This window comes from Aspergillus oryzae, chromosome 3 (assembly GCF_000184455.2).
Source record: "Aspergillus oryzae RIB40 DNA, chromosome 3".
NCBI classification, from domain to species: Eukaryota; Fungi; Ascomycota; class Eurotiomycetes; order Eurotiales; family Aspergillaceae; genus Aspergillus; species Aspergillus oryzae.
Window position 1 is genome coordinate 4,068,837 of NC_036437.1, and position 16,463 is coordinate 4,085,299.

The following is a 16,463-nucleotide window of genomic DNA, read 5'->3' on the forward strand; positions in this document are numbered from 1 at the left end:
AACACCTACCCGCATAGGAAATGTGGACGCTGATCGTTATCTATACCCACCTTTCCTTTCCGTTAGTCACAACCAACAAAGGCTATTGTGTGGTGACGAGAAGCCGATAGGTGCTATGGTGCACGATAGGGTGACGGTCAAGAGCATGGCCGAAATTCAATGAGGAGTAGTCGCATTGAGTCTGACCCACCACCACAATTACCAAGCATATAAATGCAACCCGAGCCGTCATGCGGAGAAACTATTCAACTCCCATACCTGAGACTCAAACACCCCTTCTGTGAAGATGTGGCCGACTCGCTCTCTTTCTTCTTTGTTCTTTCTTTCCCTGGCCCTGGGCTCACCTGTCAGCCAAACTGAAAAAAGATATGCTATCCTGGATAACGACTGGGGGGCAGTCAGCTTTCTTCCATTTTTGATCGCTCTCAAGAACGACGTCCAGGTTCTGGGGTTAGTCTCTGGTGAGCTCAGCTCCTCATGTTTTCTTATGCAGTACCAGCCACTGCTCTAACACTCTTCAAGACACGGCCAATTCGTGGCAGCGTCAATGCGCATATCATGCGCTAGCCAACCTAGAGGTCGGGAACCTCAGCTGCATACCAGTCTATGCGGGCGCCACCTATCCCTTAATCAATACACCAGAGCGTTTCCAGGCATGGGAAAGCGTGCATGGCAAACTCCCCTGGGAGGGCGCTTTCGCTCTAGAGAATGCAACAGCAGAAGCACTCGGTAATGACCCAACATCAGGGGATCCAAATCGGATCGTCAAGCCCGCATTTATTGAGGGATTTCCAACTACTAAGATTAACCACTCCACATCTGCTGCAAACTTCATGGTTGAAATGGTCCACAAATATCCGCATCAAGTCTCCATCTACTCCGCCGGAGCATTGACCAACGTCGCCTTAGCAGTGCGAATGGATTCCGATTTCGCTTCCCTGGCTAAGGAACTGGTCATCATGGGAGGATACGTGGATGTGAACATGTATCAGGTCACAGGTGATTATTTGCAGGCGGACATCAACTCCGATGTAGGTGTATTGACCCACTCTCCCATAATGAACCAACTTATATCAACTACAGATCAACCTGATGGTCGACCCGGAAGCTGCGAAGATTGCTCTCAATGCAGAGTTCCCCGAGATCGTTATTGCCGGAAACGTGGCCAATCAGGTGCAGTCGACACAAGAGTACCTCGATGAGGTCTACACGGTCAAGAATGAGTATACCAAGCTCTTCCATGATCACTATGGCACTGAATTTCCTTTCTGGGACGAGACTGCGGCCGCCCTCATGGTTGACCGGTCTCTTGCTACTAACACCACTACTGGTAAGTGGGGTGTCTGGGTTCCGCATTGTTCAACTGATGGTGACATTACTAACTGGAGTGTAGCCTATATCGATGTCGATATCTCTTATGGAAGTCCTAATTACGGAAACATCCATGTCTACCAGGCCATGTTAAAGCCACCGGGTGTGCGCAACATCACCTATGTCAACCGTATCGATGGTGCGAAGCTCAAGGACATGATGAAGCAGGCTATGTGGAAGCCTCCCACGTGTTCTTGAGTGGATGTCCTTTGCCATTGCTATCTTAAGGTATGACAGTACTTATCTTGAATATATGTATAGAATGGATCGACGCCATGAGGTCACAGAGACTTTTTGTATGACAAATGTTGCCGGAGTAGTACTTTCAAGCTTTAATTAGCCGCACATATAATGTATATATTCTAGACCAAATAGAAGATCTTGCTTTAAGAAGGAGATGTCAAGGAGGTGCAGTAAGCCCACGGTTACCCATTAGATAACACTAAATCAATCCACGTACAGCGTCAGAACAACATCTATATATGATTCATACAAAACCATATCCTTAGAGAAGAAATACCTCGAGAAGACCTGTATTCCTGGAGTGGCATCATAGACAAACACTGAACTGGGTCACCATCGTCACCAAGCTATCGACCCTGCAGCGACTTCCATGCATTGCTAGCTACTTCGGCTTGTAATTTTCGGAGTCACATCCGTGTACTTCTTCATCTTCGTCTTTGTTAACCATAACAAACCCTCTCACCGCTGCCTTTGCAGCTGGGAGGTCTTCTAATGTCGCCCAGGCATAACCTTTGTATTATCAGGAGTCTTGAAATGTTGCAGGTGCTAGGTGCTGTCCCACTTCCGCCAATGTCGGGCTTATGCGTACCTGCTCTGGATCTCTACAAGGCAAGCCCGAATGGATAAGCATTCATTTTCTACATCAACGCCAATATCACTCTCTTAACTCTAGTACTTACACGGTGAACAAACCGAGCCCTACGTTCTTAAACAAATATATCTGCTTTGCTCGAATATCTTCGTGCTTTGGATTTACACTAGGACAAGAACTCTCATAGGTGGCCTGAACTATTTAGTATCCAGGAAATGGGCCACAGAGTTACAGACAATGAACAATTCCAAACAAGGAAACTTCTTCAAGCCTATACTTCACTAATACGAAACAAGCCAGCACCTGTCATATCAGACAAAGGATTGCTCTGTATCAGGAGAAGTGTATCTGAGTTCGAAGACACATCACTAGCTTCTGAGCACCCACAAGGCGAGTCCACACCTCTTACTATACCGGCCCTGTGATCCACCTGGGCTAATCTCCGAAATAAAGACGAGAAAACATTGCTTCCACTGTATCGCTCAAGTCTTGTTCAAGGGACTAGAGTCTAGGGTACCGGTGATCATGTGCTGAGTGCTGGTGTATATCTTTCAATTCTCCATGAGACATGGCCTGCCATGTGAAGTTGAGGTGTGATCTGATCTGACCCTGTCTAGTAATTACTGTTCTTGGATGTCTATCTTTGGAAAGATGTGCTGTGTCTGGTGGGTAGTGTGAACTGATATGTTGCAGGACTAGGTACATACAATGGTAGTATGAGAAAGTAATCTGTTGTGGACAAAAGGACAGTAACTACGGGTGGTAAGACGAAGGAATAACTTAATAAAACAAATGCGCTATCGGAAGGTGAGAAGGGGAAAATTAGGGAGACATGTAATTGAGGGCCATGCTTAAATCTTTAGTTGCAGCGTCGTATGTTATTTTGCCTGAAAAAGCACAAGTTGTGCCTTGTAATACTTGAATAAAAGTAGGTTGTTGATTGAGGAAAAATTACTATTTGTGGGTGAGACCAGTTGTAGAATGTACAGAAACTCATAGAGGACCACTGAGCATGGGGCTGCAGTAAGAATGTATCTGACTACGTAGCATCTTGTTTAAACAGTCGGGGACTGGGCTGTATGATGGAGCTAAGGGGATGGTGGTCATTATTGTAGGCAAGGGGTAGACTAAGCAGTGCAAAGGATGTGGTGTAAAGAAATGTGGTGTATGTCGAGAGCCTATAGTTAGAAGTGCTGGAAATTTTCTTTCTGGGGGTTGGGGATATTACGGGATGTGTGTCGTGTCTTCGAGAATTGGATGCATCCACGTTGGGTGGAGATTGCGGGCAATTTCTTTTTGTCCCCTACCTTTGCCCGGCTCAAATTGTTGTGTCTCTTCATAACCGGTGTAGTTCCGTGGTAAAGAAGGGATACGAGAATAGAAAGAAAGAAGTTGTTATTACTAAAATAGCAAACGCCTCTTATAAAGGCTCTGGCTATATTGGGCGCCCAATATGCACAATACAATAGTGTCTCGGTTTAAGCCACCAATGCTGACGCCTCAAGGTAGGGGTCTCCTAGCCCTACAGCCACAAAACGTACCCGAGACTTATTGTGATTAGGTGTGATGATTGTTCATATCCGGCGGGATGGCTGTAGGCTCGCGCTCGGATCGCTGGTTCGTATAGACAACTTTAGATGGCACGCATACGACCAGAGCGGGAGCCAGCTCATAAAGAGACAATGCATATAACCTTGAACTGCGGTTGCCCGCTGTAAGAGATATGTACTCCGTATTGATCGTCCTGAAATCTGGAGAAGCACACCGTGAAATACTCCGTCCCCCGATGCAGGTATTGCATTTGTCCAATCAGGTCTTATCCGCGGGTTCATTGGTCGATCTCACTCCAACAGTCGCATGGGGATCGGCAGTTGCGCCGCCTTCTGTGGCAGGAGTTGCGGCGATCTCGCCCGACCGCACACCACCTCGAGTGGGCGAAGTGCTCAACTCACTCACCTGGCGTTCTTTTGTTCTCTGGTTAACTTGGTCCTGGTGGATGCGAAACATGACTAGTAAAAACTTTAAAAAAAAAAAAAAAAACCACTCACCTAAATCCCGGATGCGCTGTCGCAAAATTTGATTCTCCCTCGCGAGCATTGCGGCTTCGGCCTGGTAGAACGCACCTTCGTCGCGGCTGCTCCGTCGTGCTGGGCTCTCACTGGTGCCCGCGATCCACTCAGGTCCCTCCGGCCCGCGGGGTGCATCAGACAGCGGTCGGAGACTAGGCGACGCCGCCTGGCTCGACGGCCGTGAGGGTCGGCGGCTTGACAGCGACGAGGGGAACTGAGTTGATGTTCGATTGCCGCCAGCCGAGACGGGTGGGAAAGTAGGAAACGCAGAGCGGTCCGAATCGTCGATGGCCGTGCCCTGAGAACCCTGCTGTTGCTGCTGTAATTGCTGCAGTTGAGTTTGTTGGGTTCGGATCATATGCAAAAGTCGGTTCTAACCGGGATCCAGATTAGTTGACATGTATCGACAAGGGGGTGGCAATTTAACCGCCACGGCAATGATACGGTAGTAGTCGGGATCATACCACTTGGGCTTCTTGCTCCTGCTCCAATTCTTGATGCAGCTCCCCCAACGAAGGGGCACGTTGGTGATGCGGGTCCCCGGTCGCAATTATCGGGCTGCCTCCGAGACTCGATGGGCTAGACGTCCGAAGTCCATGAGGACCTAGTGAGGAGCGGTGGTCGGACGGGGCCATGGAGTCCCCAGTCGGCTCATTATTATTCAGGTTAAAGTTGGCACCGGCAGCGGACCGGCGTCGCTCTGGCCCCGGCATGCCCGCGCGAGAGCTGCGGGAAAGCCGACGAGGGACCTCCGAGGTTTGATGATGGTTGTTCTGATTATTATTGTTGTTATTACTCATGGTGGCCGATGCAGGGGAGAACCCGGATGAAGAATGCTGCTGGCTGTCAGAAGAAGTGGGGAGATTCCGTGCTTGACGCGGGGAGGCAGAAGAGGAACGCGACGGGGGAAGTGAGTTGATATCGGGGCACATTCTCCTCCAACAGGCCGATCGAAGAAGGCGATGAAAGGAAGAAAGTGTTCAACAGTGAAATTTTGCCTGAGAATAGAGAATAGATCGAGTTGTCAGGAGCCAAGATAATGTCAATAATCAAAGCAACAGAAACAGTGACAGTTAGTGCCAAGTGGATGCAGTTGGAAAGGCGGAGTGCTCCGATGCGGCAGGCGGTCAAGCTAGGTTCGAACGGTAGCGGGTCACGGGCTTTGGTCTAGGCCGAGACTGGAATAGGCTGCCTGCCAATTAAATCCCGAAAACAGCCGAATGAAAGCGTCGATCATTGAGCGCCTGACTAACCAGACTGCCATTCCTAAATCAGCCCACGTGATGTGTTGGAATGTACATGAACCTTCCACAAATAAGGATACAGAATCGGGTATCCATGATGGATACTAGAGTTGCCCTCCTATGCATAAGCAACCCACACGAGTCTGATCAGCGTCGCCCGTGCCGTGTCGGGCACTTTTCCATGGGAATTCTAGAAGCTGAGGGAACAATGCAATGGAAGATTATACGAACATGTCGTAGTGAGAGGGTTCCTTCATAGGAGGTTCAAACCGCTACGCAACTCAGTTTTCACTAATTAAAGCCGCAAACTTTGCTTCGGCCCTGCCCAGACAGGGGAGGAGTAGCTCTTCCATGGGATCACTTGGCATCCGGCCTTGGCTGACCGGATAGAGGCCACCTAATTGCCTTAGCTTGAGTCCAGGCGCCCAGGTTACCCGGAAATCCTTGGCTAGCTATGCTTATTCTCACCGAAATCGTACCCATGACTAATGTTAATGGAAAAGCGATGTGCAGATGTGTATACACAATAGGTGTTCTGGTTATACATGATATCAAGTGTATGTTACGCGACTTTTATTAAGCTACAGTATCATAATGGGGACGATCAAAAATATCTTTGACTAACGTGTGTCTGTTCACTGCACCGACGTATGTGGCGGTTGATGCCGCCAGCCGTAACCTGTCTACTATGATGGTAACGAATCACGAGATAACCGCTCCGTGGCAATGACGATCATCGGTCTTTATAATCCTCGGTGCTTTATTTGCTTGCTTACGGTATAATTACATAGCATCAGGATTATCATCAGTATTATCGTGCGGTGTTTGTTTTGACTGTCTGAGACGTTACTTGGTACCTTGACTGAGGATAATCCCCACTATCCGAACGATTTATGATATAAGGGTAGAGAAGAGCGCCCGAGTGAAATGAGGAAACTGGACATGCGATGGATTATGAACCTCACAAGCCAATTAGAGGGACAAAGAAACTAGTGCGAAAATTTTTCCTTGACAGGCTTCGATATGGTTTTCTAGAAAGAACACTTTCATCATAGTTGCAGGGCAATATTACGCACATCAGGCAACACATCTTTTATTTCCTTCGTTCTCTGGACGAATGTATACGCTTTTCTTAGTCCTGGACGATGATCAAACTTCCTCAGAGAGCAAATGTACTGGACGAAAGGCCGGAGAAAAGCGATTGACGTCATTTCACGGTTACCCCGAATGGTCCGAGAACCCCCATGGGACAAGAGGAGAGAAAGAAAAACTGGGCCCAATATGAGTGGGCCTTCATTACAGGGAATGACTCCATTCATTTTGTTCATTGCAATGTAATGAACAGGAAATTCTCTCCATCAAATACGAGGTGTTACCAAATACATTTTCATGGTTGCTTATGATCCCGATTCTCCAAATACAAACTTCGGTTTAATACCGACCGCCCATCGGGAAGCCACGCAACTCGTGGTCGCTGATGCCGACTCCCTTGCATCGGGTCACGACGAACCCAACCCTAATCTCATGGATAACAACCACGTCCCATAGCATTCAGCAATAATCTCTTTTGGCTTACTTTAGAGTATCCTATAATTAAATCCCGCAGAATCTTAATCATAAAAATACCATGAGATTGAGCATTGCCGTTCGTATAGCCTGCATAACTAATACTGTGTGTCTGATGTGGGACTCTCACAATCCCGTGCCACTTTTTGTCTTCTTTCCCGAAGCGGGCATTCCTCGACTGCCCCGGCCCAGAACGCTTCCAGTAATGGTTGCTGGATACCCCATCCGCATTAAAGTGGAGGCACCAAAACCACCAGCCTGACTTCTTACCCTGTTGCGGGATGTTATTACCATACCCGTGGGGACGGTCGCTGTTGGCCGCCAGTCAGACTATGCGCCCATGATGTAGGGGGGACTATCCGCCTCCGACTAGTGCAATGTCCGGGGGAAGTCAGATCTCGCAGCTGGACAACAGACTTCGGCCGGCGTGGCAAGTGGATGACATTGGAGTCCAAGTGGAATGCAGTCCGTCTTCCTGATTCGGTCCTGGTCTGCAACCATGGGCCAACCAGAGCCAAGGAGGTTCTTCCTTGATGCATGACCCATGCGGTCCAGTTTCCCGTTGAAAGACGAATTGGGCCATGAAATCAGTGGATGATCGAATTTTCAAAATATAGAGAGGGCAAAAAAAAATATATATATATAAATATAAATATAAATAAAACAGAAAAAGAGTGTGTTAAGTAAAAGAAAAAGCCCTCATTGTCTTTTCTTTCTCTTACCTGCATGTAATAAATTCCCTCGGAGAGGTTATCATTTTTGTTAATTTCGCAGGTATAAAAAAAAAGAAAAAAAAAGAAAATAACGAAATAAAACAGGCAAGGATAGGTGTATGACCCCAACAGTCAGCGCGAGGTACATATAATACTTTCTATCTGGTAAGTTTAGGTTGAGGTAGTATTTCCACTTGGTTCCTTAGGCCTGTTCCCCCATACTTTCCCTTTCTGGGTGACTACCTGATTGAGCTGCAAAGCACGGTTTGGCTGCGTCTTTTCCTTTTTCAGTCGCTGCTTTCTCTCTCGGTCTTTTTTTTTAGTTTTACTTTTTTTTTCTATTTCTATATCCTCTCCTCTCCTCCCACTTCCTCAAATCCTCTTTCCTACTTCAATCATCCTCCTCCCCGTTTTCATACATCTATATTCCTTTCGTGGTACACCCTCCACTTACCTCCACTTCTAAACAATCCGACCTACACATCACCTTGTTACTGGATTGGGACGATCGCTATTGCCTCCTCTGTAAGTCTTTTTTCTATACATCTTCAATTGCCACTCTAATGTTTTGTGACCTCTTCCACTTGGCTCCAACTTTCATTTCTTCAGGCTCCCAAGCTTTTGCCCTCTCTTCCCCAGAGTTTCTAACCAGCGATTTATAGGATCAAATATGGCTCCCCTTTCGGACCAGGCCATAAACAGGGATGAGAAGCTCCATGAGTCGGGGGCTTCCTCCTCATCTCAGGTCGATGGAGGATTTGAAAAAGAGGCTGAGCCTCCCCTGCACAAACCCCAGCTGGGTTTAGCAAATGACCCTGCGGCTGCTGGAACTACCTTCCATCAGCTGGAAAACACCGCCTTGGACGGGGGGAAGATCGAGTTGACAGAAGAAGAATGCTACGATCAGCTGGGCTACTCTTTCCCAAGTTGGAGAAAATGGATGATTATCTCAGTTATCTTCCTTGTCCAGGTTTCTATGAATTTCAACACCAGTTTGTATTCTAATGCGCTGGGGGGTATTTCGGAGGAATTTGGCGTCAGCATGCAAGCTGCTCGTTGTGGAGCGATGATCTTCCTTGTGCTCTATGCGTTTGGTTGCGAGCTATGGGCTCCGTGGAGCGAGGAACTGGGTCGCAAACCGATTCTGCAGGCAAGCTTGTTCCTGGTCAATGTCTGGCAACTCCCTGTTGCCCTCGCCCCGAATTTTGCCTCTATTATGGTTGGCCGTGCGCTAGGTGGTCTTAGCTCCGCTGGAGGATCGGTCACTCTCGGTATGATTGCAGATCTGTGGGAAGCTGATGACCAGCAATATGCTGTAGCCTGTGTGGTCTTCTCTTCTGTTGGTGGATCGGTACTTGGACCAGTTGTGGGTGGATTTGTTGAAGCATACCTGCCATGGCGCTGGAACATCTGGATCCAGCTCATTTTTGGAGGATTTGTCCAGATTGCCCATTTCCTCCTCGTCCCCGAGACCCGTACTACTATTCTGATGGACCGGATTGCCAAGAAAAAGAGAGAGAGCGGCGAAAATCCTAACCTCTATGGTCCTAACGAGCTCATCCCCTACAGGGAGCGATTCTCCATGAGGGAAATTCTGGTCACCTGGGTCCGTCCCTTCAAGATGTTCTTGACTGAGCCGATCGTCCTTACCCTCTCTCTTTTGAGTGGATTCAGTGATGCCCTGATCTTCATGTTCATTCAATCATTTGGTCTCGTGTATGCCCAATGGAACTTCAGCACCGTGGCATTGGGCCTCTCGTTCCTTCCAATTCTCGTGGGTTATTTCATTGCCTGGGCTTCGTTTGTCCCCGCGATCAGAAGAAACGTCTACGAACGGCGGATGAGGCCAGATGACGAGCATACCCAATATGAATCCCGACTCTGGTGGTTGTTGTACACTGCGCCCTGTCTTCCCATTGGTTTGATTGGCTTCGCATGGACCAGTCTACCCCAGACACACTGGATTGGAACTATGGTTTTCTCGGCGATCGTCGGTATTGCTAACTATAGTATTTACATGGCTACTATCGACTACATGGTCTGTGCATACGGTCCGTACTCGGCCTCAGCGACGGGTGGAAATGGATGGGCGAGAGACTTCCTCGCTGGTGTTCTTACCATCCCTGCTACTCCTTTCTATCAGAGTAAGTGATGGATATAAATTCGCTGGAAATGCAGCAAGCGCTAACAAGAGTGTTCAGATATTGGCGGAAAGTACCATCTGGAGTACGCATCTACGATTCTATTCTGCATCTCATTCGTGCTTGTAATTGCGGTATATGTGATCTATTGGAAAGGACCAACATTACGCAAGCGCTCGCCCTTTGCCCAGCAATTATCCGATGCCCGCGTCGAAATGCAAACCCATGGTCGCCGGCTTTCTAAGATCCCCTCCGGGTCCCGGGCGAACTCCTTTGCTCGGTCTCAGCAGAACTTGCGCATCCGTCAAAATCTTGGGAGCCGTCAAGGCAGCTATATTGGATCCCGCCCTGCTTCACATGCCAACTCCCGTGTGAATTCACGCGTCAACTCTCGCCGAAACAGTGTTAATCAATAGATGAATACGTCTCGACATCTCTACGACGTCGGCCTGGGGCTGATTGAGTTGTATGATGACGATGTTACGGAAACGATTGACGAAGGTTACTTTCCGCCAATGATCAACATGCGGTGACCCTTGTCTTGGATATGTCTAGGATGGAACGGCAGGGTAGCGGATCTTCTCAAAATTACTTTTCTTTTCTACTTCTTGTTTCGACGAGGTCTTTTTTTTGGTTTCACATTCATGGGTGATTCTACTGGAAGGGTGCAGATGTATGTACGTTGGAGTATCACGAACGGATGCATCTGTCTTGGAAAACGGGTGCACAAGCTTGACGTGTGCGTTCGAGCGACCATACGCCTGCGTGCACGTTAATAGGCTTTAATTTCTTGCTTAATCTTTTTATTTCCCAAGCCTCTGTTTTTCCATTCTCTGTTCTTGTGTATGTATTGCATTTTGATTCCCAGCCACGGTTTCTTCAAGAAGTGCTGCTTCCGGCGATGTGTCGAAGAGGCTGTAGCATAATACAAAACTCAAACGTTTACAGACTTCGCTTATTCTCTTCGTAACTTTATGACTGGAGTGGCATTGACCGTTTTATGTCAAGTCAATGTAACCCTCCGCGGGAAGTAGATACCTACAGAATGTTATACGGTATGATAGGGATCCATTCCACATGTGTCGTGCGGGGTGAAGGGGAGGGGACTCCAGTATATTGGTACCGATCTGTGGGGTTGGGACCCCTTGATCGCTCATACTCGATGCGTCTATCAAGGTATGACTCCATGATCCTACCGAAGTCGACGGATCAGGGAACCGATCGAATTGAGTTCTACCTCGTATATCTCCACAGCTCCCTTTCCAACCGCACAAGGTACCACAGGGGTCCGGTACAACCCTCCGGAACTCTATTCCTGACTCGCGTGTAGCCCACCCATGCGACCTAGACTCATCTTCCCGATACTACCTAGATAAGCTTAAGGTTGTTGGCCGTTTCGGGTATCTGGGGTACCTGGTGGGGTTATGACTTCATATTTATGACCTCATTGACTCTGGTTTGTTTATCAGATTTATTTATTTGGTGGGTTTGGTGGGTTTGGTGGGTTTGTGGTTTGTGGTTTGTGGTTTGGTGGTTTGGTGACTGGTGTTGGTTTGGTTTGGGATCTATGTTATGATGTGTTATGTATGAACATATGCACCTGGATGGCTGGGTAGGTAGGTATTAAGTATGAAGTATAAGGGCAGGCATCATTCTTGAGGGGGGCCTAGAAATGGGGTTTTTGGATTTGGCAATGGTTAAGGGTTCTTGCGAGTCTAGATTGTTGTGAAGGATTCTTTGGCGTAGGCATGTGATTTGTTGTTGATAGTGAGGCTTGAGGTACTCAGGAATGGACGGGTCGAGACTTTTGTATGGCTGTGATTTCTGTTTAGGGGTGAGGTAACCTGGCTGGTGACCGTTACACTGTACCGTGTTGAGTAGGTTGATTTGTTTTCGTTTATGTAGATATGCAGATAGTATTGACTCAAGTGCAGGTATGTTTCCGAAGAAGACTACATCACCCTGCACGGCAGGATAATCATATACACGATTGATTATTTTATATATTCTGTTTGCGACTATAACCCCGGCGAAGAGGGAGTCGGGGAAGAAGGACCGCATTTCTTGCCCTGATCCTTTTCCACAGCGCCCATTAACTCTGCCGCCTCGTCGCAGTGTTGCGCCATTGTCAGATCTTTATCGGTTAGACCGCGTGGTTGGTGCGTGGTCCAGTGGATGTCGACGGAGCCGATTCTCTGTTTTTATAGAATTGTACTTTTTAGAATTGTTTTGGTTCTGTTTGAGTTGGGGCACTCACGACTGTGATGGTTGGGTGGTGTTTCTTGGCTGCACTTTGCGATGCGACGACGTTGACGAAGCTCTGTTATTTCGGTTTATCAGCTTTCGAACGTATTGTAGACAGATTAAAGATAGCAGGTGTAGGTATTCAAGTAGAGGTTTTTTGGGCAAAGAAAGAAGAGAGAAGAACATACCACCGCCTTGAAATATGTTTTGAAGTAGTATGTCTTCTTCACGCCCATTCCATCCTCATCCAGCGCCCACCCTTGTTCCAGTAACGAGTTCAGCTCCGGTTGCAATTGGCCTTTGTTCATGCCTCGGGCAAATTTCGGTGCTGCGGCCATCGTTGTTGAGCTGTGCGAGAAAGTACGGTGCGGTTGCGAAGGTGTAGGATAGCTGGATGTGCGGAGAAGAGATGGCGATCCGGAGCCGAGAGTATAATGAGGAGTGGCGATCGAGGCGGAGGGCGACGGGAAAGCTCGGTGGTGATGTTGGCGGATTGATCGGCAGAGTTGCGATGTCAGTGATCGACTGGGGCGTTGTAGCGCCCTGGACACGGTGTTCATGTTTGTTGTGGAGATCGATGAACTGGCGGACAATTGTATAGAGCTAGCTTAGCTGTTGCTTCGCCTTATTCTGCCAGTGGACGGACCACCTCCGTGGAGGCTTGCCGCTTTTAGTGGTCCCACGTGACTATTTCCCGAAGTATATACTTCAGGGAGAACATGTCGTAGTTTGAAAGATTATTCGGGGTATTATTGTGCTAGAGAGTGGTTTCGGATATGCTAGTGTTGAAAGATAAGTCAGTTATGTATTGGCACTAAATATGGTTAATTTGCTGTGAGTCAGGACTCAATACCTCCCCTGCTACGCCTTGAAGCATATACAGCGGCCCTCTTATAGGTAGCGAAAGATGAGATTCTCAACTCTTTGAGCTCGCCAATTACTGATATATTACAGAATCTCTGGGCAGCCGTAAATGGCCCATCCCCATTTCTCTGTAAAACTTTCGGTCGCCTCCCTTTCCGCGGACCAGATCGGACCAGCAGCATATTGTCAGTTGCGTTTAGGTTCCAGAAGCCCAGTATATCTGAGCAGAGTTCATCTTCATCGTAACGTTCCTGTGCACGGATGAGATCATCTCGGACTTGAAGATCCGGACGGAAATCTAGCCATGGGTGATGATGACAAGAACGTTGTGTGGCCGATAGGCGAAGAAAATATGGAAGCAATTTCATTGAGTGGTCCTTCGAATCGATATCGGATCTAACAAAAGCCGCATCTTCTGCTACCCTTGTCCGCACAGGATAAATATTCGAAAGTACTTGTAGATCGTTGTTCTGTTTGTCCTCTCCGTCCTCTTTCCTCAATTCGTTGCTATAGAGGTTCTTTTGTTGCGGGGTTAGAAATGATCGGTAATCACTTGCGTGTGGAGGCTCCACCGCTTCAATAGGGTTACATGGTTGGCCACTTTGATATTCAGTCACCATGGACAATTGGTCAGTTGATCAGATCACTCAAGTTGGTCGCTGACTCGGGGTTATCCTGTGGATTTAATTGTGGAGCTGTAGTCATTTAATCTCTCTTGGCCATTGTGCGGACTTGGCTGCAGGAATCTGTCCCACTGATTGGCCGCTTAAATGATATACAGCTTTGAAGAGGAACCTATGTCATTTTAAGCTGAATGATCAACATCTGGAGTTAAGGCTATAGTTCATTTCATGGCTATAAATACAATGCCATAGCTGACGGATTTTTCCGTACATTGTCGACAGTCGAGAAATTACAAGGGAAATCATTTCTCTTGTTGCGCCACTCCTACAGTTCATTTAGCCATGTCTGATTTTGATTTTAATACTGAAGGCAAGTCAGTGGTTGAGAGATGGGGAAGCTTGATTGAGGGAAAAGTCGGTAGGTGTCACAATATTGTATGCTGGAGTTTATGCTAATTGAGAACTAGTTGTCCTTACTGGCGCCAGTGAGGGCGGACTCGGAGGTGCTACTGCTCTTGCTCTGGCATCTGCACGACCCTCCCATTTAGTTTTACTCGCTCGCACAGAGAACAAGGTGCGCACTGTCATCTCCACAATCAAAGAGATTAGTCCCGAGACCCAGCCTGCTTTTGTGCACATCGAACTTGAAGACCTTGACTCCGTTCGTCGGGCTGCAGCAGATGTTCTTAGCCTTACCTCTAAGATTGATGTGCTGATTAACAATGCCGGTGTTATGGCTATCCCTTGGAGCAAGAGTAAAAGTGGTTTGGAAAAGACCCTAGCTATTAACCATATTGGGCATTTCCTCCTTACGAAACTGCTGATGCCTTCTATACTTGCCGCTGGCCCTGGATCTCGCATCGTCAATGTCACCAGTGCAGCATACCGCATGGCGCCGTTTTTCTTCGATGACTGGAATTTCTCAGTACGTAAGCCTCGATCTTAATTCGCCTACGTGCTGAGAAAGTGAAAACTGACTACACCAGGACGGCCAAACGTATCACCCGTTGGCCGCGTACGGACAGTCCAAGACAGCGAATATCCTATTCACGGTTGGCTTAGCACAGCGCTATAAAGAGCATGGCATACTGTCATTTGCGGCTCACCCTGGCTGTTAGTCATTCATCTCCTCCTGCAGTGGATCGATTAGGTCAGGCTGACCCTGGTATAGATATTCCGGGGACCTCCCTTCTCTTGCATGGCCCCGACCTTGATCCCAGCGCTATGGATGAAGTAGCCCGCAAGAATACTGGATTCCCATTCGGTCCAGACCCGCCAAAGTCTCTGGAGCAGGGCATCTCTACCACACTTGTAGCAGCATTATCCCCGGAGTTGACGGACGCAAGTGGTGCTTATATGGAAGATTGTCAAGTTTGCGAGGCACGAGAGTACGCTAGGGATCCCAAGCTGGCCGACCGGCTCTGGAGTCTAAGCGAGGAGCTCGCGAGTGAGGCTTTTTGATCGAGAGTCCTTATGGCATCCGGACTATGGACACAGTAGGCCACCTCACACCCTAGACTTAGGCATATCAGGGGATGTACATGTACCTTTTGACCGGGTGTCAAGGCCAAGGGGGGCATTCATTCTAAGCCTTTGCTCTGTTAGCTTCTCAGATGCAATAAATAACTGTTCTATCCCAGCTTAGTATGTATGACAACTCTTGCGATTTGATCGCACCTGGCTCAAGAACCCAAGAATACATCGAGAGCTAAACCATCACAAAGATCCTGCATTATTGTTCAACATGAAGAAGAACAAGGTTGAACAATGACGAGAAGAATATAATTGAAGAAATCCTGGCCATAACTCAGAGCCTTAGCGGTACGGGTTTGCTTTCGCTCTGGCGTGAATGGAACATGCCGTCAAAGTGAAGGGCATAGCTAGTGAATTCAGTACATTCCCATTCGAAAATTTTACAGATTTCAAGGGTCGAAAAGAGGTATTTAACCGACAAAAACATCAAGAAGAGAAAGGAAATGGAATTGATAGGCAGAAGAAGAAGTATAAGTAAGCAAGTGGTTTGAAAATAGCCCCATGTAATGGCCTCGTAGGTTACTGTCAAGGAAGAGCCCGCAGTCGGAATGAAGACTCTGCAGTATGGGTGTTTCTAGCGCGATCATACGAATCTTGATGTGCAAAATGGAAGGTAAAAATGGACAGAGCACCATTATCTCACGACAACAAGAGCTTTATGGCCAGGGGTATGTGAATGTCACTCCCTTGAGCTTGGATGTTTCGAGTGTTGTTAGTGTAGGACTTACTAAAGCCGTACATGGTCACAAGCCGAATTGTATATACAGTACAAAAGCACATCTTAATGCTTCAGGCTACCCAGTGTCTAGTGCTCTCATGAGCAAATTGTACATAAGAATACATTGTTTTAAACAGAGGGTTATTTACTGCCACATGACAACACGGTGTTGTATTTCTTTGATTCTGATAGACTTTTGAGTTTGTATGAAACACAACTTTCATGAATAGCATCCGAGTTGATATGTCTGATGGCACTGTTGGAGTAGCCGCTCAGGGGGCTCAATACTATTGTTAGTACACTGGTGACAAAGATCCTAGATCAACAAAGGTCAACCCGAGCATCCACAGAATGAAAGAGGGAAATCTGCGGCCTATCATATCTAAGACAAGGCGTTCTTATAGAATTTAACTTCTAGAGTGACTTCTTAAAGAGGGCAATGATATAGGACAGCTATGGGTAGGCGTTTCTACCGGCAATCTACTACTAATCTGGTGATATATATATGACACATACGAAGTCACTAAAGAGGATATGTGCGG

At 47.5% G+C, this 16,463-nt stretch overlaps 4 protein-coding genes across 4 annotated transcripts; 3 read left to right on the forward strand and 1 right to left on the reverse strand.

The window, feature by feature from the left end:
• Positions 1 to 286: 286 nt before the first annotated feature.
• AO090026000367 (uncharacterized protein) lies at positions 287 to 2,393 on the forward strand (the record flags this gene model as incomplete). Its single annotated transcript, XM_023236093.1, has 5 exons — positions 287 to 461; positions 523 to 1,031; positions 1,084 to 1,330; positions 1,394 to 1,510; positions 2,224 to 2,393. 5 exons carry the CDS (start codon positions 287 to 289, stop codon positions 2,391 to 2,393), a joined length of 1,218 nt encoding a protein of 405 aa, XP_023091010.1.
• A 6,075-nt stretch (positions 2,394 to 8,468) lies between these two features.
• On the forward strand, positions 8,469 to 10,355 carry AO090026000365 (putative MFS multidrug transporter; the record flags this gene model as incomplete). The annotated part of the gene is made up of 2 exons (XM_001821779.3): positions 8,469 to 9,942; positions 10,000 to 10,355. 2 exons carry the CDS (start codon positions 8,469 to 8,471, stop codon positions 10,353 to 10,355), a joined length of 1,830 nt encoding a protein of 609 aa, XP_001821831.1.
• Positions 10,356 to 11,957: 1,602 nt separating this feature from the next.
• Positions 11,958 to 12,521, reverse strand: AO090026000364 (4a-hydroxytetrahydrobiopterin dehydratase; the record flags this gene model as incomplete). Its single annotated transcript, XM_001821778.3, has 3 exons — positions 11,958 to 12,134; positions 12,197 to 12,259; positions 12,372 to 12,521. The coding sequence occupies 3 exons, from the start codon at positions 12,519 to 12,521 to the stop codon at positions 11,958 to 11,960; spliced, it is 390 nt and encodes a 129-aa protein (XP_001821830.3).
• Positions 12,522 to 12,694: 173 nt separating this feature from the next.
• AO090026000363 (uncharacterized protein) lies at positions 12,695 to 15,131 on the forward strand (the record flags this gene model as incomplete). The annotated part of the gene is made up of 4 exons (XM_023236095.1): positions 12,695 to 12,743; positions 14,138 to 14,595; positions 14,657 to 14,783; positions 14,842 to 15,131. The coding sequence occupies 4 exons, from the start codon at positions 12,695 to 12,697 to the stop codon at positions 15,129 to 15,131; spliced, it is 924 nt and encodes a 307-aa protein (XP_023091009.1).
• Positions 15,132 to 16,463: the final 1,332 nt, after the last annotated feature.